Source organism: Tursiops truncatus, chromosome 8 (assembly GCF_011762595.2).
Source record: "Tursiops truncatus isolate mTurTru1 chromosome 8, mTurTru1.mat.Y, whole genome shotgun sequence".
In the NCBI taxonomy this organism is placed as follows: Eukaryota; Metazoa; Chordata; class Mammalia; order Artiodactyla; family Delphinidae; genus Tursiops; species Tursiops truncatus.
The window spans coordinates 12887408-12913852 of NC_047041.1; the positions used below are offsets into that span (position 1 = coordinate 12887408).

At 59.2% G+C, this 26445-nt stretch overlaps 1 protein-coding gene across 2 annotated transcripts; it reads left to right on the plus strand.

Moving 5' to 3' along the window:
- Positions 1–516: 516 nt before the first annotated feature.
- Positions 517–25877, plus strand: TRIM29 (tripartite motif containing 29). Of its 2 annotated transcripts, XM_033861908.2 has the most exons (9): positions 517–1475; positions 9221–9316; positions 10083–10316; positions 11469–11667; positions 14281–14382; positions 16753–16836; positions 19007–19102; positions 21980–22056; positions 24843–25877. In XM_033861908.2, the coding sequence occupies exons 1-9, from the start codon at positions 672–674 to the stop codon at positions 24903–24905; spliced, it is 1755 nt and encodes a 584-aa protein (XP_033717799.1). In that variant the 5' UTR covers positions 517–671; the 3' UTR covers positions 24906–25877. The 2 variants fall into 2 exon arrangements, with proteins under 2 accessions (XP_033717799.1, XP_033717800.1); XM_033861909.2 differs by lacking the exon at positions 19007–19102.
- Positions 25878–26445: the final 568 nt, after the last annotated feature.

Genomic DNA, 26445 nt, shown 5'->3' on the forward strand with positions numbered 1-26445 from the left:
TACAGGTAATGTAGCTAACACAGTGCCTGGAAGTTGGCATACAGGGTTAAATGATCAGTAGCTACTTCCCTCCAAATCCTAAAATCCAAATCCAACTGAACCCATCATTCCCTTCAAGATGAGAAGCAGCTCCGTTGTCTCAGGGCGGCGGGGGATCTTCCTCTGAAACCTGGGCCCTCAAATGACAAGGTTATTTGGCTTGTGTGACCCAATTAAGAGCCCTCTGTCCTGTGGGCCTCGCGGGCACCTCGCCTTCTGTCCCGGGGACTGCTCACCTCAGTGAAACCTGTGAGGACAGAGGCTCCCATTTCCTGATGAGAAGAAAGTGAGTCAGGAGGAAGCAGCCCGACTTGTTGCTGAGCCGTGGAAAATAGTTAAACTGGGGGAGAGAAAAAGCACTTATTTAAAAAAGCAGGCTAGGTATGAACGTGTAGGGTGTGGCCCCCTGTATAATTAGCTGCTCTGCTGGCTCTGGGAGCTGCCTGCCTCTCCGGGCCCGGACCGCTGAGTCAGGCTCGCCTGTGGCCCCTCCTCTCCACTCCTTCTCCCCTCTCCCCGTAGGTGTGTCTCGGGCTCTGCGGCTGCCTGTCCCACTCCTGCCGAGACGCCGCGCGAGAGGTCACCCACCGCACCTCCAGCGAGCCCGACACAGACCAGCCAGGCAGCCCACGATGGAAGCTACAGATGCCTCCAGGAGCGGTGGGACCAGCCCGGAAGCCAGGGGTGCCCGCAGCTTGCTGGGCCCCAAAGGCAGCCTGGAGACTGGGGCCAAGGCTGAAGGCAAAGAGGCCAGGATCACCAACGGCCACGGCAGGGAAGTGGCCGAGGGCAAGAGCCTAGGTGGCTCCCTGAAGCCAGGCGAGGGAAAGGGCTCCCTGTTCTTGGGCAACAAGGGGCGGGGCGCCATCATCCAGTATGTTGAGTCTGTGGATGACAAGGGCTCCAACTACTTCAGCATGGACTCTGGAGAAGGCAAGATGTCCCCCTACGCCAGGCTCCAGCTGGGGGCCACCAAGAAGCCACCTGTCACCTTTGCTGAGAAGGGGGAGCTGCGCAGGCCCATCTTCTCGGAGCCCCGCAAGCCCACAGTGGCCGTCATGGAGCCCGGGGACCTCCAGCGGAACATCTCCCCCCGGGCCGCCTCGAGCACCCTCCTGCACTCCAAGTTGGGCTCCGAGGAGGTCCTGTGCGACTCGTGCATTGGCAACAAGCAGAAGGCCGTCAAGTCCTGCCTGGTGTGCCAGGCCTCCTTCTGCGAGCTGCACCTCAAGCCCCACCTGGAGGGCGCCGCCTTCCGTGACCACCAGCTGCTCGAGCCCATCCGGGACTTCGAGGCCCGCAAGTGCCCCCTGCATGGCAAGACCATGGAACTCTTCTGCCAGACGGACCAGACCTGCATCTGCTACCTCTGCATGTTCCAGGAGCACAAGAACCACAGCACCGTGACCGTGGAAGAGGCCAAAGCCGAGAAGGAGGTAACAGCGGGCCCCTCCGGTCTCTCCTCCCTCAACGCGTCCTCCCACCTCATCTTCTCCACTGGGGGTTCCCAGGGTCTGGGGCTCAAGTCTCTTGCTGTCCCTTGTCCTTTCAGAAAACAGTTCTTTCCCCTCCCGCCCCCAGGCTGGGCGTCAGAGACGGTTCCCCAATCCTCCAAGGCCTCAGGAGACCAGGCATCTCCTAGATGAGCAAATGGGGGCTCAGCAAAGATGCGGGGCTTGGCCAAGGTCATAGGATAAATTCAAGTCAGGTTAGGGAATCAGCACGCAGTCCTGGGCTCTGTGTCTAGCTGGGTCTTTTCCTTCTTCCTTCCTTCCTTCCTTCCTTCCTTCCTTCCCTCCCTCCCTTCCTCCCTCCCTCCTTCCTTTCTTTTCTTTTCTTTCTTTCTCTTTTACTTAAGGGAGAGAGAATTCTTCCCACGTGAGCAGGGCTGGCTCCTGGGATGAGTCACGGGTGAGGAGAAGGGAATTTGAGGACCGCTTCAAGGCCCTTTTTTTCTAGCTTCAGAGTTGGCTTTTGCAGTCCAGTGGCTCCTTCTTGTTCTATCTGATCCCGCAGCCAGTCTCTTGACTCTCCCAGCGGCCTCCTTTATCCTTCCCTCCGCTGGGCCCCGTGTGCTTTGTGTGTGGAACAGAGTATGTGCAGACGTACCTCTGCCTGTAGGTGGACACTCCTGGTGAGGGCTGGAGTGGGGGGGGAGGGGTGTGTTGTATTCATATGTGGATGTTTGCATATGACTGTGTATGTGATACATTAAGTGTGTTTGTGTTCTGTGTACGTGATCCCGCATGTGCTCCTGTGGGGAGGAGCGGGGGCGTGTGGAAGCCTGTGAACGTGGACACCTTACACCTGGAGAGGGTGCGCTGGACCAAAGGCTCAGCTGTGGCTGCCGCTCCTGACTCCACAGATGCTGGGCTGGTGCCCCCGCGGCCACACAGCTCTGTGACATGGCCGGTCTCCAGCCGGTGGTCAAGGCAGGGCACCTGACTTTCTGCACCCTGCAGAACGGGGCAGCACAGGACACCCTCTGGGCCCAGCCTTCCTAACCGGGAGTCTGTAGGTTACTCTCTCCTACCCATACCCCTGGGCAGGAAGGATGAGTCAGAGATGAGAAGAGACTCGAAGATCCTTTGCAGAAGCCTCATGTGGCCCAGGAAAAAGGTGACCCCAGTTTCCCTAACTCCCTGACCCCAGTCTGGCTTCAAGCTTCAGATAGGGAGATGGAGATGGGGCAGGGGCCATGGTCCCCGCCTCCAGGACCTCACCTAGGAGATCGAAACAGAACGAGGGCCAATCACCCTCAGCCCCCGCAACCAGGAAATTGCAGAGCCCCAGGCTGTGTTTTAGGAGACCTGACTTCTAGTCCTGGTTTTTGCCTCTAACCAGCTGTGAGATGGTGGACAAGTCCCTCCCATTCTCTCAGGCTTGGTTTCCCTTCATGTGAAACTAAGGGATTGGACTAGATTGGAAGTTTTCAAATGACCCCTGGAGCCCTAGGCTTCTTGGGAATGTCTTTGAGGCATCAGGGATGAGGCGGGGGGCTAATTGGTGCCAAGAAGTCAGGGGACCCCTGTTCCCACCCCCAGTGCAAGCAGTGCATGCGCTTATTTATCTATAGGTTTGGCCCCAAATTTCATCTGAAACGAGGGTATCTCCACTTAAGAAAAGCCTGAGTGCCCCTGGAGGACAGGACGGTCTTGGGCAGTTTTCTCTGGTGGCACCTGGGACTAGGACTTCATGTTCTAGTACTGGGACAGGACTCAAAGACACAGTTCTCACCCTTGAAGGCTCATGATGTAGGTCAAGAGGCAGAGCTCAGATGCACAAACCAGTCTGGGGCGCAACCCCCCAGTTACACAGCAGTGGCTGTAAGTAAACATCAACTTGCAGAGGACAGAACGTCAGACTGGAGCGTTAGCAATCTTGTCAGTCCACCTTGCATGGGGACACAGGCCCAGAGAAAGGAAGAGACCTGTCCAAGCTCACTGTTTGAGGAAGAAGTTCCCTGAGTCCTCAACCAATGTTGGGGAGCAACTTAGGGGAAGGGTTAGGGTTCCTTTGAGGGGGATGGGATTACAGGGACTCAGGGGAAAATGTCTGATTCACTGGAGTGACCTTAGGGGTGGGAGCTTCAGACTGTATGTGTGTGTGTGTGTGTGTGTGTGTGTGTGTGTGTGTGTGTGTGTGCACCAGCAGTGTAGGTAGGCAGGGGTGGTGGTGCCGAGCTGCTGAGTGGAGATGGAGCTGGAGTGGGGTACTTCGTCCCGGTCTGGCTCAGCTGGAATGTCAGACGTGAGGGATGTTGGCACAGAGCAGTGTTAGACGGGTTGACAGATCAAAGTGGACTGGCGTGTCAATCCTGGCATCCTTTGGAGGCAGCCCCTGCAGACTCAAACATTAGGGCCCCACACAGCTTTTTGCAAGGAGCCCCGTCCAGAACCTGTTCTGCAGCCTGGTTGGTGAGGCCCAGGTGAGGTGATCGCTGACCTATCTTGGTTACTTGCACAAAAGTGTAGACAACACCCAGGGCTGCGGTGCTCATCTCTCGGGCCTCAGATCTCGCTACAGACTCCGAGCAGAGGTAGTGCTGGAGAAAAGCCACTTGGGGTTGCAACATGACAATCCTTCCTCTGCTGACCCAAGATCAGAAGGTCTCCGGTTCCACTCCGAATGTCACAAGGACGGTGCACAGATGTCCTGTGGTCCACCCCTCTGCCTCTGGGCATTTCCCAGGCTGCATTAGACTGATGAGATGTACATAACATCCTTTCCTGTGTCTCGTGGCCCTTCCTTCTGCCTATCCCGAGTGCCTCTGCCGCACCGGGTCAGGGGGGAGGATTCCTGGCCATGGCTGCGTGCGGCAGGGCGGCCTGCCTGTCGTGGGTCCCCTTGGGCTCTGGGTTGGCAGCCTGGCAAGGCGCCGGGAGGAGTGCTCAGGCCAAGCATTGCTCTGGAGGGCGAGGTCCTAGCTCGTCAGCGCGGCTCAGATTCCGTGCCTCGGTCGTTCTCCTGACGCCATCATTTGGCTCGGTTCCTCTCTGTCACCGTGGCCTGTGACTTTGCTTCTGGCCTCATTGCCCAATTCTTCCTTGAAGGCTGAACCGCCGGGCTGCTGGGCATGGGCCGTCGCTGCTCATTGAGTTTTGGGAGCTGTGCTGGTCTGGGCTTTTGGGGCTCTTTGGGTGGACAGCCATGACCGGGGTTTGGGAGGATGAGCCAGGCGAAAGGCCTAGGGTGCAGTGGCAGGTGCTGAGACCCTCCTCCCCAGAGATCCTAGGGGAAAGCTTCTGCTCTGGGACAGGGTGGGTGAGACAGGAGGTGGGATGAACTCTGTGGGTGCTGGGGAGGAAAGGACAAAATAAAAAGAGGTACAGAGACAGGAGGCAGGGAAGGAGAGTGCCAGGGAGGCAGGCAGGAGACACCCCTGGCTTTATGGAGTACATCTATGTGCCAGGCGCTAGCCTGAGCCTTTACACGGTTAGTTCTGACGACGGTCCCACGGGGTGGGAGTAACTGCATCTATTTTATAGGTGAAGAAATGGGCTCAAAGTTGCCAAGAAACTTACCCGACGTTACAGCACTGGGAGGCGGCAGAGCTGGGATTCAGATTCACTGTGGCCGTAGCCCAGCCTGTTTTCTCGCCACCATTTTAAATGTTGTTTTTATAGGGGTGGCATGGCTCCTTGGGGTCACCTGGGAGGTTCTGATTCAGGGGGTCAGGGCCTGGGATCTGTACTTTTAAGTTACCCTCAGGGATTCGAATACGTAGTCAGATGGAGGAGTGTGGGAGAAGGGAACAAAGCAGGCATTTAGGGACAGGCCTGGGCAGGGTGTAGGGAGTGAGCTGGGGAGAAGGAGGAAGTCGGGAGGGAGGTGTAGACAGGGGTGGAGCTGAGGGGAGCTGAGGCCCTGTCAGACATCAGGAGATTTAATCAGATTTCAAGGCAGGAGGGAAAGAAGGAGAAAGTGGGGCCTCAGGGGGTGATGGGGAGGGTGTGGGGAGGAGAGGAAAAGAGGCAGAATTGATGAATTGTCCCGTCCGTGAGGTGGGGGAGCTTGGGCAGGGGTGAAGGGCACGGATGATGTCCTGGAAGGTACAGAGAATAGCCCAGAGGTTGAGGCCATGTAACAGAGCTGAGTCCTGTTGCTGTGTCGTGGTCTTCCCACTTCCTCCCTGGGAGAACTCAGGCAAGCTCCTCAATGTTTCTGGGCCTCGGTTTCTGCATCTGTAAAATGGGGATAACATGGCTTGCCTCCCCAGGAGGCTTTTGCAGATGAAAGGAGAAATGCAGGCACATAGTAGATGCTCAGTAAAGCAGTTAGGGTCCTTTCTTCTAAGGTTGCAGGAGAACCCAGTATATTGGAGCCTTCCTATGTTTTATTGTTTCCTATATCCTGCCTTTTCTGGCTTTTATGTAACCCTGCCAGCAGGGAAAAATGGCCAAGGGCTAAACAGATGCTGGACATATCCCCAGAGGTCTCACCCCAAACCCTCTTCTCCTGACAGGGTAGCACTCATCCCAGAGGTGAGAGCAGACCTTTCTAGTAGCACAGAGTTCGCAGCCCAAGGTCCCTGGTGCCCTGCAAGTCTGGCCTTGCAAGGCCCCCTCCCAGCGGATGTTGACTTCCCTGGTGCCCCAAAGAAACCAGTAGACTAGTTTCTCCTCCGCCCTGACTGATATTTCTGCCTACTGCTGCAGACAGGGCGGCTCCGCTTTGACCCTTCTCTCGCCTGTTTCCAGATCGGCTGCCTCTCCCTCCGGCCCTCCCAGGTCACTGGCCGACACCTCTGGCTCTGCTCTGTGCACCGCCCGCTAGCCTCCCTCTTCCCTGCCTCTCTTGCTCAGGATGGACCCCAGGGGCTGACTCCCGCCACCCTTGGCCGAGGCCCTTCATTGTTCTAGAGCCCCTGGACTCTCCCTCCTCTGTACTCAGTGCCTCTTCCTCCCTCTTGGCCAGGGAGTCTGTGCTCTGCGGGTAAGACCTTTCCTCACCTTAATGCCCCATGCCCCACAGCTGCCAGCAGGTCCCCCGAGCGCCTCTGCTCCCTCTGCTGCTTCCTTACCTTCACCTTCTCTAGGCAAACCTTCTCCCCTCGCGCAGGGGCTTAGCCTGCCTGCACCACCCCCTTTATCCCACCTCCTTCCCGCTTTCCCCAGTATCCTCCAACCTTCAGTTCCCCACCATCTAAGCCTCCACTTTGCATCTGCAGCCCGATGTCTTGCCCTCCCTCCCCTCACCCCCGGACGATTCACTCTGTATCCCGACTGTGTACGCACCACCCCTGGGCCCCAGCACAACGGCACCCTCCATCCCCACCGCTTGCCCCTGCCCACTCCCCTCACCCGTGCCCTGTGGGCCTGCCCGCCACCCTGTCCTCTCCCCTCCGAGCTCGGGTCCCGGTCCATGGAAGGTGCCCCACCCAGCAGTGGGGATGGGACCGCTCAGCAGCGCTTTCTCTGTGCCAGGTGCTCTCTGAGAGCCTCACCTGCCTGGTCCCAGTTCATCCCACACCTGGCGGGGAGATGACCTTCATACTACCTCCACGAAAAATGGAGTCACCGGGGCACCAAGTTTGGTAACTTGTGAAGGCCACCTGCCTAGAGGTGGTGGTAACTGGATTCAAAGCCTTGGAGCCCCAGTCCTGGGCTCTGGGTGGGCTCCCTCCTGGATCCCCCAGGCTCATTTCATGGAAGAACTGCCCTGCGCCTGCCCCCCGGCCCCCCAGACCTGGGGGTGGGAGTGAATGTACTTCTGTTCTCTGCTTTCCTTGTGCTGGGTGCAGAGGTCAGGTGAGAAGCCCCAACGCCAGCCGCTCTATCGCTGAGCTGGTGAGGACATCTCAGCTGCGGGGGGAGGCGGCTTCCGGCGTCCCATCCCCTCGGGGCCTTGCTTGCTGGGGGTGAGGGGCTCTCCAGGGACGGGAAAGTTGCCCAGCACAGACCCACTGTCCGGCCTTTAGGCTTCTTCCTCACAACTCAGACCCACCTACCAGTCCCAGGCTTCTCAGGAACCCTCCAGGCCACCGGCTCCGCCAACCTCGGAGTTCGGGGCTCTCGCTCTGCCCCCGCAGAGTCTCCACTGCCCATGTGGGGTCTGGGTCCCTTGACTCTCCAACCTCCCACCGCTGTGTCTATTGACAGCTGGCTTCTCCCAGCCTTTGTCCAGAGACCAGGCCAAACCCTCATCTTCATCCGCGTCTACTCCTCTGCTTAAACGTTTTCCATCCCTGGCGATGGCATTTTCCGTGTTGTGAGATTTCCAGCACGTAGCTCGTGGGGCACATGCTTTCTGAGAAGAGCTTAGAGTCTCTGGCCTGGGGAGCCCAGGGGTGTGGGCAGAGCGGGCGGGGTTGGAATCCCGGGCTGTCTGGCTGGGGGCTCTGCACCTCCTGCTCTAGGCCTTCCCACCTTCTCCACCAGCTTCTTGGCCCTCTGGGCACTTTTTCAAGAAAGCCAGGACACTCTCTCCTCCATCGATCCACTTCCCTGGGTGTCTGCACAGGGACCCACCAGCAGCCCCCTGGCCTGGGAGAGTATCCAGGAGCTGTGACGTGTGCTCCCAGCCGCTCAGGACTTCTTGCCAAGAGAGCTCACGTTCCTGGTGGTTTGTGGCTTCCACATGTTGGCTCTTCTTGTGCTTCCTCAAGGAGATGGCTGGAAATGGGTGGGACTCTGTCTTCAAAACCCAGTGTGGTGGGGAGACCGGTGAGTGCTCCGGGGTGTTCTCAGATGGCTTGGTCTTCCTGCCTTCAGGTGGAGATCACCCACCTGTCTTCCAAGCTGGCGGGTGCTTTGGGAGCACTAGTGGGGAACCCACAGAACCAAAGAACCAGCCGACCAAAGTTGGCTGACCTGGATTGACCTTAGCTTCACGCCTCCACTTTTGTCTCTGTGGTAGCTGCTTTTCAGAGAAGGACATTCCTCCGCTGGAAGGAAACTATTATCCATACTTTCCGTATCCATCAGAGCTCATGTCCCAGCTCATTCCTGATAGATCCTCTTCCCAACCCACCCCAGACCCTGCCAGCCCATGTTCTCTTCCTGAGCAGGGGTGCCTAGAACCTCTCCTTCTCTTGTCCCATCCACCCTCACTGCCTCACTTGCTGGCCTCTCTCCTCCCCCAGGGACCCTGAATAAAGTCTCGATCTTGCCCAAACTGCAGACGGCACTCCCTTTCCCATAAACAGGTTTATAGCTGTGCCTGCCCAGACAGTCCCCGCTGGCGGCAACCCAGGCTGCTGCTTGCAACACAAGCCTCACGTCATATCATAGAAACGCTGCACACTGCTACTGCCACGGGACCCTCCCTGGGCTGGGCTCTGCTGAGCTGGGCTGCGTGCCCTTTCTCCCCTAAGCTGCTCCCTGATGGCCCCAGATCCATTGAAAGGAGTGGGAACCCCATAAATGAGCTTCCTTCCTGCTCGCGTTGGGTGGAAGGCCTGGCAGAGGGTCAGCCTTATGAAGACATGGCTGGGCTGCCCAGCCCCAGAGCCCTGAGTTTACAATGAGATGGCATTTGTCTTGTTGCTGGATCCTCGGTGACTGCTTTGGTGCCTGGCATATCCGACGGCCTGATGAGTGTTTGCTGAATGAACGGCTGAAGGGCTGAGTGGTGGACCCTGCTCGAGTTTGCCCCCTGGGTGGGCCCACTCCTTGACTCTCTGGTTCTCTTCCACCTCTTCCCCCTGACTTCTCCTCCAACCCCGGCTCCTTCCCTGCAGACAGAGCTGTCACTTCAAAAGGAGCAGCTGCAGCTCAAGATCATCGAGATCGAAGATGAAGCTGAGAAGTGGCAGAAGGAGAAGGACCGCATCAAGGTAAGCCGCCTCCAGGGCTCTCCCCAACCTGTGCTGCCCGGAAGAGGCAGGCCTGTGCTCCAGCTCGAGGTCTCAGGCCCACAGTTACAACCCACACTCGTTTCTTCTGGGTTCTCTTGCCCCCTTCTAAGTGTGGGCCAGACATCCATGTTGCCCAGCACCTAATGCTCATTTTACATCATCCCAGCAAATAAAGACCCTGGACCAACTTGTCCTCCAGTGTGGCTTCCAATGTCCACCGATGTCTGTTCTGCCCACCAGGCTACCCAGCCACCAAATGCGTGCTATTTTCCCTTTACTTGTGTCAGTGTGGCTAGATGTATGTCTGCCATGGTTTGAATGCTTGTAAACTACAACCTGAAATCGCTGACTCTTGACCCTGGCTGCATAAACAGCTCATTAATTCACTTTCTGAATGATGTTTGGGTCTGGTTGAAGTTTCAGTGGACACACCCTGACTCATCTGGGAACTTCTGGGCCCATGGAGTTACCCAAGGGTAGAATGATGGTTCATGTCAACCCACCAAGGGGGAGGAGCTGCTGATAGATAAGGAAAAGTGGGCTGTTAAAAAAAACCCTGGCCATCTCTATCAGGAGACGGCATCTCTCGGTGATGCCTTTGAATGAGATTCTTGGTTGAACGGGCTTGCAGGGTCAGGGCAGTAGAAGTGCCCTGACTCTATGTTGGGGACCTGAAGATGCACCCTCTAGGGAGATTTCTAATTACTGAAACCGTCCTTCCTCTCTCCCCTCACTCTGGACGCAGAGCTTCACCACCAATGAGAAGGCCGCCCTGGAGCAGAACTTCCGAGACCTGATGCAGGACCTGGAGAAGCAAAAGGAGGAAGTGAAGGCTGCCCTGGAGCAGCGGGAGCAGGACGCTGCAGACCAAGTGGAGGTGATCGTGGATGCTCTGGATGAGAGGGCCAAGGTGCTGCAGGACGACAAGCAGACCAGGGAGCAGCTCCACAACATCAGCGACTCGGTGCTGTTTCTGCAGGTAACAAGCAGCTCCTCTGTCATTCAATCCCTCACTCCTTCTATCCACTCCCCCAGACCCTCATCCAGTGTCCATCTGTCCATCCATCCATCTATCCACCATCCATCATCCATCCATCTATCCATCCATTCGTCCCTCTAAGCTCCATTCCATCTGTCTATTTAATTTTTCCATCCAAGCCATTTCCTTACCTACTTTAAAGATGGCACACAATATCGCTTTGTCCCAACTTCAATTGATAAGTACACATAGTGCTCCAGGCTCAGTAGGAAACCGTTCTGTGATCGATTGGTGATGCCTGCACGGGGTATGGGGGTGTGTGACACATGAGCGCTGCATATTTGTTATCCTTCCTCTTGTCTGTCTGTCAGTTCCTCCATCCATCCTTCCACCTGCTAGACTGTGTCGGGTACTGCATGCCCAGTACTCTATTAGGTGCTGTGGAGAATAGAAAGGTATAAGACATGGTTATTGCCCTCAAGGAGCTGCAATCTGGCTGGGAAGATAAGACACGTACAATTAGAGAACAATATAGAAGAGAGTGTAATTAAGTGATAAAGCCTATGGTTCAGGAGATAAGAGCCTGTGGAAGCTCTGGGATGGGCAAACAGGCTGGAGACAGCTTTGTGGAGGCCGTGGAATTTGAACTGGGTCTTGAAGGCCCATTAGGATTTGAGATGAAGGGATTCTCCAGTGAGAGCGAAGGGAGGTGAGAAGAGCCAAAGCGTAGAGGCAGTGAGTGGGCATGTGCAGGGAGAGAAGCCACCGTGACCGACCCGCACGCTCGGAATTCCTTGCCTTTCTTTGGTGCTTTCACGCCCAAAGACTTCACAGCTTGTGTCACACCCATAAACCCCTGTGAGGTGACGGGAACCACGGGAACCACGGAGTCACAGGTCTCGGTGCTAGTGCCGTTAGGGATATTAGCATCTAGTGGATTTTAGTTGAACCCTTTCATTTTACAGAAGAATAAGAAACAAGTGCCTAGTGGGAAGCAGTGGGACTAGTTAGTAGCAGAGCTAGATCTGGAACCCAGCTCCTCTGCCTCCTGTGCTGAGTCTTCCAGCTGGACCATGAAAGCCCCGTGCAGAGAAAGGTCCCCATAGCTCCCAAAGACCCAGAAAGTTAATGGCTTCGTTCCTTTCCTGGTAGGAATTTGGTGCCTTGATGAGCAGTTACTCCCTCCCCCCGCCCCTGCCCACCTACCATGTTCTATTGGAGGGGGAGGGCCTGGGGCAGTCGCTGAACAACTTCAAGGACGACCTGCTTAATGTATGCATGCGTCACGTTGAGAAGATGTGCAAGGGGGACCTGAGCCACAGCTTCATCGAGAGGAACCACATGGAGAATGGTGAGTCCCCTCTTGTGGGCAGGCCCCAAGGCTGTGGGTGTTTCCTCCCAGGTCAGTTCCTGCCGCCTGGGGCAGGCCAACATCGAGCCAGCTGGCCCCTCACTGTTCCCAGCCCCCCATCCCACTTAAGGGTGTTTGGACTAGGATTCAGGGATGGCACCCCCCTCCCTTGAAGTTGCTGCCACGGTTGTGCAGCTATTTACAAGGGGCCTCCAGGGCAGGAAGCATCCCAGGCACTGGCTGCACAAATGTCCTCTCTGTGGGTTGTCCATCAAACTCAGGGATTGGTTTCATTCAGCTCTGCGTCTGCTTGGCGGACCCAATCCAGCAGCTGTGTAGATGCTGCAGCTGGTAAGGGCCAGACTCCAACCTGGTGGCTTTGCAGGTTCCAGTGCACATGACCTAGAACTGCATGTGTGCTTGGAGGGAGAACTTGCCTGTCACCGTGGGCGTGCTCAGCAGTGTTGAGCCCAGAGGTGGACTTGGCCTGGTGGCCCGGCTGGAGATGGTTGGACACAGCGTGTCTCAGTGACTCACCAGCTCCCCTGAAGTCAGCTTCTCTACTGAATCACTCTATCCTCTGCAGAGGCGACTGAATCACCTCACAGCGTCCTAACATGAGAAACTGCCCCACTAAGTGCTTTTCCACCAGTCCCAGCCCAGTCCCTTTAGGGCCTGAAGCTGGACACTTTGCCCAAGCCCCACCCAGTGGCCCAGGCCTTGAGGTTGCAGCCTAACTAATGACTTCTAGCCCCAGCACCCCGAAGGCAGCGACCCTGGTCTTTGGTCTCCGAAGGGAGCATGTGATTCTTTGGGGGATGAGAAGGGGGTGATAGTGCGCAGAAGGGCTGGGACTCAGGGGGCAGCGTCTGTATGTCTTGGGGATGGTGATGTCGCATAGTGTCCCCGTGAGATGTGAGGGACATTCAGTCACACCTGAGGACAGATAAGCCATTTCAGCAAGACCATCATTGGGCTTCAGTGGCACCTTGGTCCTGAAATCCTCCTAATGGCCATGGCGACCATCCTGAGGGGACGGCTCACAGCGATTGGGTGCTCCCTGGACGCTGGCTTTGTGTGAACGCCTCCCTTACATTATCTTAGTCTCCCTGTGGGATGAATTGCACGTCACAGATGAGAAGGCTGAGGCTTAGAGAAGAAGCTTTTCAAGGGGCACACGGCTAAGCAGGGGGCGAGCTGGGTTTCACGCTCCGCTGTTCAACGCCTCCACCCGGTGTCCTCTCATCTGAGAAGCAGCTGCTGCTGGTGGCCGTGCACAGGAGCTGGGAGTGTGACGGTCATGAGCCCTGGGGTACACACCTGGTACAGGAGCCCCTCCGCTGAGGTCTGGTCGGACCGATGAGGACAGCCCCGAGCGGGTTGGGGTGCCCACTGTGGCATTTCGAGGTCATGATAGTGCTGGCCATGGCCTCTGTGCAAGTGGGGCCCTGTGCCCTGTCCAAGGTGTGCCGGGAAGCGGCTGCCAGGAGAGGATGGGTGCTACTGATGTCAGCAGCCCTGCACCTGTGCCTGGGGCCCCGGGCTTCCCTGTTGGCGTTTTGGCACTGCTGTGTGCTTGCGAGTGTGTCTGGCTGTAGGAGGCGGGGCGTGGGTGGCCGGTGAGTCAGACCCTGGAGGGACCGTCTTCTCTCCCTTGATTGCAGTCTGCCCACCGGACAGACCAGGGACTCAATCCCCACCATCAAAGGTGTGGGGTCTGAGACGCACCGGAGCGTCTTCATCCTGGGCTTGGTGGGGACGGGGCGGGGCCGACATCAAGAAGGGTTTCTGTTTGTCGTGAAGCGCCTACTGCGCGCCGGGACCCTGCTTGGCACACGTGATGGCGATGAAGGATGAGCACCCTCACTCCTCCTCTTGCCCGGGAGAGAGGGAGACGGAAGGGCAGAGGGAATGTAGGCGATGGGGAAGTAGCGGGAGAATGGATGGGGGCAGAGGGCAGCTGGGGAAAGGCAAACTTGGAGTCACAGGTTTGTTTGGGTTCAAGGGGGTCTGCCGGTGGGTGTCGGGGGGAGTCAGCTAGAGTTAGCTCCCCCTCCTGAGTAGCTCACTCTCCCCTGCACGGCTCCGCAGCTGGATCCCTGGCCATGGAGGCCAGTGCTGGGACTTCATTCCATCTCCTTCCTGGGCTGCCAGCAGCGGCTGAGACAGAGCCAGGAGACAGGGGTGAAGGCTCGAGCCCCACGTCTGCCCTTATCGGCCATGTGACAGGGGGCAGTGGCTTCACTCACCTCCTGAGCCTAGGTTTCCTTATCTGTCACCTGGGCGTCTTCATATCAGCCCAGGGCTTGACGCACACATCAAACAAGAGATGAAACTCGGTAGCACCTTGGAAACTGCAAAGCGCCTTGCACACGTCTTCCTCACGGGGCCCAGTCCCAGGGAGGGTGGATGGCCCACCACACAGACCCTCTCTCGCCCCCCAGGAGCTCAGGGCCAGAGGGGATGCTGGGCAGGGAGCCCCCTTCTCCATGGTTGGGGACCTCGCCTCTCCCTGGGACAGAGGGGCTCTAGGCTGCCTCGGCGACACCCTCAGTGGCTGAGTTCATCCCCCCCCACCTGCCCCTCTGCTGACCCGACCTCTCTGCTTCCCAGGGGGTGACCAGCGCTACGTGAACAGCTACAATAACAGCTACACCAGCGACTGGGGTGCTCCAGACACCGTGAAGAAGTACTCCATGTACCTCGCATCCAAGGGTAAGGGAAGGGAGCAGATCCTCTGCTGAGGGGATGGTCCAGGAGAGACGCAGCCAGGTTCCCCTGGGGAGTGACCCTCGCGGACAGGCCTGGGAAGGTCCTGGTGCCTACCTGGTTCCCAGTGTAAGTAGCAGCACCTCCTCTCGCCCTCCGTCTGGCACCTGCCCCTCAGCTTCCCTGCCCTGTGCCCACCCCTCCCACCCCTGCGCCTCCAGCCCACACCCTCCTTCTCTTTCCTTCCGGAGGGGCTCCTGGCTGCTGGCCTCAGCCACTCCCATCCACCGGGCTGAGCTGGGTTTTGCTTCTGCTGAGGTTTCTGTGGTCCTGAGGGAGGGCCGGCTTCTCCAGAGCCATCCCGCTTGTCCAGGCAGGGGGACTGATGGCTGCGCTTTTAAATTCCTCACCACCCCCCCACGCATGCCAGCCCCTCAGCCCTCCTTCCCAGGCCCTGGCGAGGCGCCGCCTGAGGGGCGGCAGCCCAGCTGGGCGTGGGTAGAGACCAGCGCCTGGCTGTCCTTGCCCTGTGGTAGCCCATCACATTCTTTGGCACCAGCAACAAGCCACAGCGATGCCCGTGACGTAAGGGTGGGTGTGCCCGGTGGACGGAGGGGTGTGTGCATGTGTGTGTGTTGTGAGGGGCCGGGGTCAGGACAGGAGAGGGTGTGCAGAGAAGGGGGAGAAAGGAGACGTGGGGAAGACGCCAGGGCCTGGAGCGGGGAGCCTCGAGGCCCTGGGCACTAATCCACATGCCTCAGACGTGCGCACACACACCGACCCGGTGGGAGGGGCCCAGGGGAGATGAGCTCAGCAGAGAGGAACCTTGGCCGCCCCACCCAACTTGAAAACAACACCTGGGCTTCCGGCAAGGAAGCTGGACCTGAGTACCCGGACCTACGTTCCTGGTGGGGGCCTGGGCCCGGTGGGTCCTGCTCGCTTCCCTCCCCCAGGGCGCTCTCCTTTGGGTCTAGTCCTGTGAGAGGGTGAGCTGCGTTAACCAGCCCCATTCCAGCATTACTGGCCCTGACCCAGACCCTTCTGGCTCCCCAGCTTCTGAGGATCAGACCCTGGGGTGGTGTCAAGTCCCCCGACTGGCCCCTGCTTGACTGGCCTGCTCTGTAGAAGGCGGAGGGGAGCGGAGCAATAATGGGGGATTGAGGAAAGACCATGGACCCGCCCAGATGTCACCCGAGAGCCCGGGCCTGGTGACCTTGGGCTGGTCACTGCCCCCTCAGTATCCTCATCTGAGAAGAAGGAGCTTGGACTCAGCTGTTAGGAGAGCTTCCTGCTCTGTTACCGTGAGTCAGGCTGTGACATTTGTAGGGAGAAGAAACAGGTTCCTCCAGTGTCTCTGCCCCTTCACTGGGGACCGGAGGGAGGAAATCTGGGAGCCCCGGGCTCAGGGTAGAGGCAGGGGAGGGGCCAAGGGAGTCAGCAAGGAGATCAGGAAGCAAGGCCACCAAGGGACAGTGGCCTGAGTCTGGGAGCTTTGGGGCAGTGGGACTGGGCAGTGAGACTTCCAGGAGAGATTAGTTTCCAGGCTCCCTGCAAGAGGGGCCAGGGGCTCGGTAGAGAGGACGTGGCTGTGATGGACAGAGGGCGCAGGGCGAGAGGGATGGACTGCAGGGATGCGGGTTTAGAGAAGGACCAGCTGGTGCTCGGCCAGAACGGGAGTGGGGCTGGTTAGGCGGGAGGGCAGAAGCCGATGGAGGACTCTGACCCACGCAGACGCACGTGGGGGACGCGTTGTCTGCATCTGTGAAGCAGCCGCGTGTGGAGCCCGTTCTGTCTGCCTTCCTCCCAAGACTGTGTGGAGCCCGAATGGGGGAGGGAGGGAAACACCTGTGCCATGTAGAGCTCACCCCTGGGGAAAGCATCCCTGTAGTGGGGGAGGTATTTTTGGCACAAGCTCATCAGGCCCTGCAGGTGGCCGCCCTCATTCGGTCAAGGGCCCTACACCTCTGTCCCACGGTGGCCATGGCCCAACTTCCTCATGGGCACCCCATTTCCCAGCCTCTGGGGTCTCAGTCACACAGGGCCTGGCTCAGGAAGGCTCTGGTGACCCTCAAAGCCCCTAATTAGGGCAACCATACCTCTAGGACTCTCCAGGTATACACCTGGTCCTCTCAGCATAACTGTTCATAGCACACTTTCACGCGCAGAACCATTCTGATTGGAAGGGTGACTTACGTGGTCACCTTATCCTAGACCCAAGGGAGCTGTCTTGGTGGGGGAACAGGCCCTGGCACAGGCAGAGGCCGCTGTGTGGGGGCAAGGAATCCTGCAGTACACCCCTCAGGTCAGAGCCACAGGCCCCCGACTGAGCCAGGTCCCCCTTTCTGCGATGACAGCCCCTCCTCGTGTGCTTCACAGGTGGGTCGAGGACGTCGTACCAGCCGGTGTCCCCCAGCCGCCTCTCCAAGGACAAGACCTTCAACAACCTGTATGGTACCAAAGGTAGGAGGTGGCTCAGCTGGGGGGTGGGCAGGGCCTGTGTGGGAGCCACACAGGAGGGGCTGTGGGCTGGCTCATGGGCAGGGGGCCTGGGCTCCCCACGTGAGGTGAATGTGGGGTTGGGGACCCAGAGAGGGGTGACGAGGGGTCCTAGTGGGCTTAGGGCGTGTGCGCAGGTATGTGCATGTACGGGCGTGTGTGTGTGTGTGTACGCGTGTGTGTGACGTCGTCAGGCCGAGGAAAGGCAGCCGGGCACCTCGGCATCCCTGGAAGTCCCTGAGTGCATAGGATCTTCTCCCTGAAGTCTGAGTCAGGGGGAAGTGAACACCGGGGTTAGGTGTGGGGACTTCCCTCCGCGGATGTCGGGGCAGGGGACCACAGAGGACCTCTCCTGATTTGTGTACTCCTGGGTCGGAAAGTCATGCAGTGGTTAAGACAGACTAGGGGAGCCGGAAACGAGAAGTCAGGCATGCTATGAAATGGGCCATCCCTGGAAACCCAGGAGGTGTTGTTGCCAGGGAGGTGTGTGGGCGACTCGTCCTTAAGACCCGGGAGGGGTGGGATGGGCGTGGAGACACGGCTTCCCCAGGGAGAGCTGCTGAGCGCAGGGTCCCCTCTGCCCACAGCGCTGAAGGCACCGCTGCACTGAGGGCAGGGCTGACCTTCGATGAGCCCAGCTTCTGGGGGCTCCTGCGGGGGGGGTGCCACATGTGGTGGGGGGGGAGGGGACCGGGCCAGCTCTGCTAGAGCCCCCCTCGGACACAGCACTGGGACGTCTGAAGAGACGTGGAAGGGAGTCGGGGCTCGGTAGTGAGGACGAGGCCCCCGGAGATCTGGAAGGTCAGGGGCACCGTGGGCAGGGCCGTGCCCAGGCCTCTAGGTGCAGGACTGGGTTCACCACCAAGCACAGGAGACTGTGAGCTCCGTGAGGGCAGACGCTGGGTCTGCCCTGTTCCCCGCTGCGACCCCAGGGTCCAGAAGAAGGCGGGGCTCAGCAAACATTTGTTGAATGAGAGGAAGAGGGGACCAATGAATGGGCGAAGGAAAGGGCGAGGCGGATGGCCCCTTGGAGCCTTGGCAGGCATACTCAGTGAGGGCCTTGCTGCAGAGTCTGCCCGAGGTCCCTGTGGGAGGGGGTCCACGACGGGGCAGGCCACCCGCCCCAACCCCATGCGACCGCTGACCCGGCTCCACCCCGCAGGCAGGAGCAGGAGAAAATCGCCAGGGCTGGTGGGCCCCGCTGCGGAGTGAGCTCAACCCAGGGGAGGTCCCCCACGCTCCGGGCTGCTGAGAGGGTGCGCTGCCCACAGGGGCTCTTGAAGGCCCTTGCGGTGCCCCTGTTGTCCCTGCCACACCGTCCCCACGGCCTCTTTTCTGTCCACCTGCAAATGGACACTTGCAGCCTGTTCAACCTGACAGAGTTTCAGGACTTGTATCAGCTGCTTCCGCCTCCAAGTTTTAGCCTGTGTTTGTATTTATTTGCTCCTTTACTCATTCATCCATCCATCAGCTGTACAATGAGCACCTTCCAGGAAGCAGGCTGGGTGCCAGGCACTGGGTGTGATGCTGGGCCAGATGGGCCTCCCACCTGCCCCCTCAGAGCCCAGTGGGGGACGTGGACCATTAAACGTGGAGTTACAATGCGATACGGGGCATGGGGCTGAGACACAAGCAGACCTGGGGGAGGTGACACGGAAGCTGACCCCTGAATTTGCTAAGCATTCAGGTGGGGGAGCAGGTGGGCTATTCTAGGCGGAGGATCTGGTCTGTGCAAAGAGCCTGGGGCAAGCGAGAGCCTGGTGTGTGTCAAGAGCTCAGAGTGCAGCCTGGTTGGAACGCTGAGTGATGGAGGCCCAACTCCAGGCGAAGGCAGAAAGTGGAGACCGTGGGGAGGGGGGAGGGCCTCATGAAAGAGCTGAGGGCTGTGCTAAGGACTTTGTGCCTTAATCTGAGGGCAGCGGGCTGTTAGGTAGGGCAAAGACCTGACAACACTTGATAGTTGAAAAGGACAACTTGATGGCAGGAAGGATTGGCCAGAAGTGTGACGAGGGCCCAGCAGTATCCTGGCTGGAGACGTGCAGGGGCTGGAGAGATTCACAGAAATGGCCACGTCCCGGCCTCCGTCCCCCATGCTAAGCTGTCCAGGGCTGATGCCTCTTCCTTTCCCCACCAGGTAACTACACCTCCCGGGCCTGGGAATACTCCTCCCCTGTCCAGAGCTCCAATGACCTCCCTGCTGTGCAAGGCAGCTCTTCCTTCTCCCTGAAAGGTGAGCCCACCCCATCCAGAGTGCCTTGGACTCTACTCACAAGCTCTTACCTTGTAAGGATCAGAGCCCTGCCTCCACGTCTCTGCTGTCAGGAGGGCTGGGCCACCACACGCCAGTCCCTCAGGATGTGCTATGATACAGGCCTCGGTGTCAGGGAGGTGCGGACACACGACACCCTCTACACCCCCCACGCCAGACATCACCAGGGTGCTTCCATCAGGCACCGGATCTTCCTACTGCGGAAAGTTTATTTAACTCAGTCAGCCAGTGACTCCCAGTCTTGGTTGACTCCAGAACCCTGTGACCACACAGCACCTGTGAGCAGCCCGTGGAGCCAGAGTCCTGCCGCGTCCCTGCTGGGAGAGGCAGATGAGAGGATCTCTAAGGCCTCCCAAGTCTGATTCTGCCCCCCAGAGCTCTTCGACAAGGCTGAGCAGCCGATGCCTCCTGTCCCCTGGGGATGGGGTCACCCTGAGGGGCAGGCCTGAGCCAGGCCCCAGCTCACAGTGGGGCCCGCGGCCCTCCCATCTCTTCCGAAAGGTGCATGGGGCAGCTGTGGTGGGCTGAGGTGGGAGCAGGCCTGTCTGCCTTCTGGCTTGGAGACCTCTGGCCTGGGAGACAGGATAAGCAGGTTGGGTGAGCTCAGGCGGAGGGGGTGGGAAAGGGGCAGGCGGACCTCCAGGCAGTGGCCTGGGATGGTGGCTTTATCATCCAGCATTCCCTTCCGGGCTGGATCCCAGCCTATACCCAGGGCTGGGATTCTTGGATCCACCAGCAAGGAGATATGACTAGAGGGTCCCAGCCTGCAGGACTCCCAGGCCTGGGGAGTTCTGGGACTCGCTTTGGCCTGTCTGGCTTCCAGCAGATCAGCCCTGCTCTCTGGTCAAGCTGGGATCAAAGGCCACCCGGCAGGGAAGACGGCCACCCTTGGGTGTGATTTGGAGCTCTCGCGCTCCCTAGCATCTCCCCGTTGGCCTGCAGTCTCCCCAGGCGAAGGCCTTGTCCTAGGAGAGCCTCTCCTCAAAAACACCAGGACCTCGAGACACCTGTTGTCACCTTCATGCAGACCAGCTCCCCAGATCTGCTGGGAATGGCCTGTATGGGGGTTCTGGGCAGGGCTGCCTGCCTGGGAGGACTGGCCCCACCTACTCTGGGGCGGGGGGAGGCAGGGAGTACACTCAGGCTGCCAGGGAGGACTGAGTGAGGGCTTTGAGAGCGGCCGTGCCCGTGGGACGTGTGACACCCTCTGGCCCCTCCTGGGACCAGTGCTAATGGCTCTCTCTCCCGGCAGGCACTGGAAAAGTCCCCTATCAGTTCACCACCTTGGGACAGGCTACCACAGAGTTTTCCAAACCACTGGACGGCAGTGGGCTGTTTAAATATCATCCTGGTACCCGCCTGTTTTACACCCCCCCACCTGTTCCCTCCCACAGCAGGGCAAATGGGACACCCTGTGGGGCTCTCTGCCACTTCTAGGGTATCCTGGTCCCTCCTCCCCAGAGCTGCCTGGAAGAGGATGCATGCCCCTCGCCCCCTGCCATCCCCAGCCCACCTGCCCTTGGATGCTGCCTGCTATACAGGCTGGTCTCCTGGACCACAGCCCTGCCGTACCACCATCCCCACTTCCCTCATGGCTGGCTTGGGATTTTCTTTCTGGGAACTGAGAAGTGAGACTTGAATTCCCCGCTCTCAACCTCCCACTCAGGACCTGAGGAACCCTCTCTTTCCAAGGCTGCCCCCATCCCCAGATGCAGGGAGACAGCCGGGTTCTCTGCTCTGTTTCCACCCCCTTGCCAACGCGGGGAAGGGCCGGCCTCGCCGGCAGCCTGGCAGTGCTGCAGGTGGTTTCTGGGCCTGACCAGCTCATCCGCCTTCGAGCAGGCCGGCCTGCCCAGGGCTCCAGCCTGCCCGGGCCAAGGACAGACCCTGTTTATTTCTTGAGCTCCTCCATGGCCGGGCACAGCCTGTTCCTTGCCAGGCGCCACCGCCAGTCTCTGCAGGCTGAGGGCTGACACCGAGAGCACTTTTCACAGTTCTGTGGACTGGAGCTCCTTACAGACCCGCTGGGCTGAGGGGGAGGGGTGGGGAGGTGGGCTTGGGCAGCGCTGCCCCGGACCAGCGCCTCGAGGACCCCAGGCCCAGATGACGCCCATGTGCTCCAGGCCCCCTTGGGCTCGCTGTTTTAACCCTGGACCGCAGCCACATGGCTGCCCCTCTCTGGGCCCCAGCCTCCTGCTTGTGAAGCAGGGAAGGGGGAGCCAAACTAGGCAGACAGAACGCGAGGATGGGTTTTGGAGTCCAGCAAACCTGGGTTCTAATTCTGACCATTGATTATTAGCTGTGCAGCTCAGGGCAACAGAAACAGGGAAGACCTCTGCGAGTCCCAGCACAGCGCCCGGCGCGCGTGCAGCCAATACGTGGGGAGCCTGTGCACACGGTCGGCGGGCGTGGGGGGAGTTGGGAGGAGTGCCTAAGGGTGGAAATCCCGGCAGGTCGTGCTCATAGAGCGGCTTCCCTGGGCTTTGGGGAGGGGAGGGGTCTGTGGGGTGAGCCTTCAGGGTGGGTGGGGGAAATCCCAGCAAGTGGTGTGCTCCTGACCTGGATGTGGGGTGACCTTCCCCTGCCGCCTGGCCCAGCCCACCTGGCCCGTTGCTCCTCCTCCTGTCTGCCTTGGTGCCCCTCCCCTTGGCCCACCTCCTCAGGATTCTCCATTGCAGCCCTCCTGGACCCTACACGCCCCCTCAGGGTTGGCTGCACTTGGTCATGGGCTGGATGGAGCTTGGAAGTCACTTTGGAGATGGCGTCTGTGCTGCTCCGGCCCTGAGCCCCTGACCGCCAGCCCATGCTCCCTCTGACCAGAGCCTCTTGTCTCCCCAGGCTATCCTTCCCTCCTCAGGAGCCAGAGCCCCAAGGCCCAGCCCCAGACTTGGAAATCCAGCAAGCAGAATTATCTGGTGAGTGAGGAGAGCCTGCCTGGGCACGAGCGTGTGCAGAATGGGCACGGAATGGGGCTCCCAGGAGCAGGTGGTCAGGGCCTGTGGGAGGATGGTGACGTGTCTGGGCCGTGGGTTGGAGGTGGCAGTGGCCTGAATACCTGCGTACAGCAAAGGGTAGTAAAGAAAGACCCAGGGCTAATGGGCAGGGGGCCTGGGTAAAGATACACTTTTTGGGCCTCGGTTTTCTAATCTGTAAAGTGGGCAGCCCAGGATTTTTTTATGTGCAAATGGTTGTTTGCTGCCTGTGCTTGTTGAATGGTGGCCAAAATGCTGAGTCCAGGGGACGGGCATCCCAGAGGTGAGTCTCGCTTCCCTGGGGGCCAGCTCTGACAGCAGAGAAGCCTTTGGGCTGATAGCGTGGGCAAGGCAGAGGCTGCAAAGTTAGGAATAGATATATTTAGGGTTCGATACCTAATGACCCTGAGCTGGGGCATCAAAGAGCAGCACGAGAGGAAGCGTGGTCTTGGGGTCCAGCCACCTGCTGACTGTGGGGTCCTGAGTGAGTCAGAGCCCTCTCTGGGACTCTATAATGCGGTGCTGAGATGGGGTTGGACTCTAATACCTGTAGACCCGACATGCCTGAGCCCTGCCCGAGACCTCAGCGATCAGGGGCTGTCCTTCATATGCTGTGCTTTCACTTCCCCGCACGCTCTCCTCCAAGGCCCGTGCCAGGCCCCGCTGAAGGCGTCGGCCAGCTGCCTTGGGATGGGGGTGGCATCTGCTGGGCCCAGGGGCTGGAGACCCCGGCTCCCTTCTGTCTTTGCATTTGGAGGTCAGAGCATGGAGAGGTGATTTGCTTCAGGTCGCAAAGAGTGACGGGGGCTGGTTTAATTGGAGAGAATCTTTAATTTGCTGGCGATGGAGCTAAGTGATGGTGTATGTAATCTGAGCCAGGTCCAGGCCCACCGCAACAGCAGGGCTGCACAAAGCAGATATGGAGAGGAAAAGGAAGCTTTCTCTCCCTGGACTCGGTCCTTCTCCTCCCTCCCACTACTCTCCCTCCCTCCCAGAGCTCTGATCCCAGCAGAGACGGCTCATCATCGCCTTGGGATGCCTGGCATGATGGGTTCTGGGGTCCCCAGCTGGCACCCAGCGCTCGGGGAATGGAGGCAGGTGCTAGTGTAGGAAGAGGCTGGCCTGGCCCCAGTCCTCTCACCAGCTTGCCACGCAAGTCATTCTTCCCCTGTGCCTCAGTCTCCCCATCTGTAACGTGAGGCAGATGGCCTGGATGCTTTCCTAGCTCTTCCAACTTTCATGTGCTGTGACCCTGAGCCAGGGAGGGAACGGGGCAGGGGATGGGGGTGTGTGTGCGCAGGGAGCATCCTGCCCAGGTGCTCTCTTTGTGCCCGCCTACCACCCTGGACTCTTGACAAGACAGCACCATTCACTGACCTGTGATCTATGTGATTGACCCAGCCTTCCTGTAAGAAAGGCTTCAGCCATTTTGGGGTCTATTCACTTTGCCTTACTGACTCCTTTGGGGGTCCAGGCTGGCACCTGGGGATTAGGAGACCTGGTCCAGGCCCTGCTCTGCCACTGAGTAACTTTGGCTGTGTCTTTCCCCGCCCTGGGTCTCCATCTCTTCCGTTGTTTAATAAGTGTTGTAACCAAGGCCTGAGCTAAGTTCCCTCAGCCCCCGCATTCCACAGGCCCCCAGTCCTGCTGTGGACCAGATGTAGGCAAGGAGCTACTGTAGATGCAGGTTTCCAGGCAGGCAGGGCCAGGGCAGGGACTGGGATCACCCTTGGGGTCTCCTGTACTGGGGTCATTGGGGTGTGAGGCGGGCCCAGGCTCTGACCCAGCTCAAGGGCAAAGCCACTTCTGGAGGCCCTCTGGGGGCCAAGGGTGCTCACAGGGGCAAGCAGCCGCTACAATGTGCTCTTCCCTGCAGGCTGGAGGGCGATTTCTCAGGGCCCTGATGAAGTGATTGGGAAGAGGAGGGAGTGCTGATTTTGTGAAATTGCTGTGGGATACAATACACAGGCTGGCAAGAAAGTTGTCGCCGGCTCTGTCCTGAGAGATGCGCCCTGAATCCCTGAGGGTTCCGGGATGAGAGAGGCGGAAGGTCTGGGATGGGAGGCTCCCAGTAGGTGTTGGGCTGGGGCGGTGGTTTGCCCTCTCTGCACCCCTTCTGTCAGGGAGAATTATGCAGAGAGAGCAGAGACCAAGTCTTGAGACTCAGGAGAGGTGCCTTGACACGGGTGGGGCTGGGGCTTGGGCTCTGGAGCCAGGTTGCTGGGTCTCGAGTCCCAGCTCCTCTGCTTGCCAGCTGGGTGACCTTGGGCAAGTTGCTTAGCCTCTCTGTGCCTTGGCTTGTTCATGTATAAAATGGGCATGGTAAGAGTAACCCACTTAATTGGGTACTTGTGAAAATTCATTGAGTCCATCTATGGAAAGCCCTCATACCACTTCTGTAGAGTAGAGAACACCGTAGTAACGGGAGCTACGCTGGTGCTGGGTGGGGCTTCCTGGGAGTGGAGAGACCGGTTGACCAGGCTGAAGTTCAAGCTCACCAGTCGACTGATGGAGTGAATTCTAATTAGGATGTGAACCCAGAGACTCTGATAATACTGGGGCCCAACTCCCATCCCAGGGTAGATGGAGCTTGTGGGTTAGGCCACAGGCCCCTAGAATTATCGGGGTTCAGACCACTGCTGCTTCCTGGCGGAGGTTAGGGGCTGGGCATCTGGCTGGTGAGCTCGAGTGCCCTCCGACCTCCCTAACGACTCCTGTTTCCCCCGCAGTCACAGTACCGGCCCTTCTGCGTCAACAAAGGCAACGAGATCAGGCCCAGCGAGGCCCCGTGAGTGCCAGGCTGGCGGGAACGAGGCGCCGCCACCCCTGCCCGCCCCGGCGGCCCTGCTGCTCTTGCTGTTCTGCTCATCTGGGTGGGAGGGGGCCCGGCGCTCCCCCTGCCCCGCCCCGCCCTCCCCTGCTCTCTCAGGGCCGCCTGGCCTCCCCCTCCTCCCCATCAGCCGGCCCCATCCAGGACCCCTCCTGCTCTGTGACTAAGGATCACCATCTTCCCTGTGCTCAGAGGCCAACCCTCATGCGGGTGAGAGATGAGGCTTCTCCCCCCTGACACGCCACATTCCCCCTTTTGGGTGGGATCCTTGGGGCCGGTAGTGGGTGCCCACATGGTACCGGCCTGCTTCCCCGGCCCAGGCCCCTGCTGCCTTCAGGCCTGTTGGCCATTTCTCTCCAAGGCCCCTTACCCCGTGATGATGTCAGTAGGTGCCTGGCCATGACAGCTGCCCATCTCCCACCCACACGGGGCCACTTCTTCCCAGCAGCCTGGCCCCCTAGGAGAAGACTGGCCCCATGTGCCCTGCTCTGGTCCTACCTACCCAGGCTCAGCCTGGCGGGGCCTGCCACCCTCGGCCACCACAGAGGAAAAGCTCTCAGTGTCTTGGCATCACCCTGCCCGGCCTTGGGTCTCCCCACATCCACCGCAAGTCTGTGGTCCCTGAGGACGGGCTCTCCTGGCTTGGCAGGATAATCTTCACCAAGATATTCCTTTCTTCTACCTGCTGAGATAAGCGATTCCCTTGATGTGATACACTCCACCCGTGAAAATAGCTACCAGCCCAGCTGCTCCGAGGGAAGTGTTTCATTGGTTTCATAATTGTGATTCTCCCTGACAATGGGAAGTGAGCAGGCTGGCGGAAGTGTGGCTGGGCTGGTAGCCGCGGGTGCTTGTGCCTTACCCCCTGCCCGCACCCCATCTACTGCCCCCACTAGGGTCTCCCTCTTCCCTCTGACTACCCTCCATGTTACATGTTGTCATGGGGCCCAGGGCCTTGAGATGAGCTCACACCAGCAGCACAAATGTGGGGTCATCCCTCCTCTCGCTGTCCCCCTCCCAAGGGCCTGTGGGGGCTATGGGGAGGGGTGCCAGCTGGCAGGGGTGGGAGAGGGAGGGAGGGGGGAGGGAGGGAGGGGGGAGGGAGGAGGGAGGGAGGGGGGAGGGTGGAGGGAGGGAGGGAGACACTCAGCTTGGGCTTTACCTTCCTGAATAAACCACTGATCACTCACTTCTTTGTATTGAACAAGCGTTTCCCTGAGGGTCACCGGAGGGGCTGGCTGCAGTTCTTCTGAACACACTTTCTCCACCTCTGATGAGTATGTGGTCATCTCCCCTCTTTCCTCCAGAAGACGTGGTTCCTTTGGGTCTCCCTCCCACCCCTCCCCACACCCACCTGAGTCCCTAGTGGGCAGTGCAGGACACTGGACCTTTCTGAAGCGGCCTCGGTTAACAGTGAGCAGAAGGGAGGATGGTGCAGGTGGGGTCCGGGGGATCACCTGAATACCCCGAGGGCTGTGAGAGCTCAGAGCCCCTGGCCAGCC

Coding starts and splice junctions, on each gene's coding strand:
- TRIM29 (XM_033861908.2), top strand. CDS start 672: ATGGAAGCTACAGATGCCTCCAGGAGCGGTGGGACCAGCCCGGAAGCC. Junction 14,383..16,752: donor CATGTACCTCGCATCCAAGG/GTAAGGGAAGGG, acceptor TGTGCTTCACAG/GTGGGTCGAGGACGTCGTAC. Junction 19,103..21,979: donor CTCTTCCTTCTCCCTGAAAG/GTGAGCCCACCC, acceptor TTGTCTCCCCAG/GCTATCCTTCCCTCCTCAGG.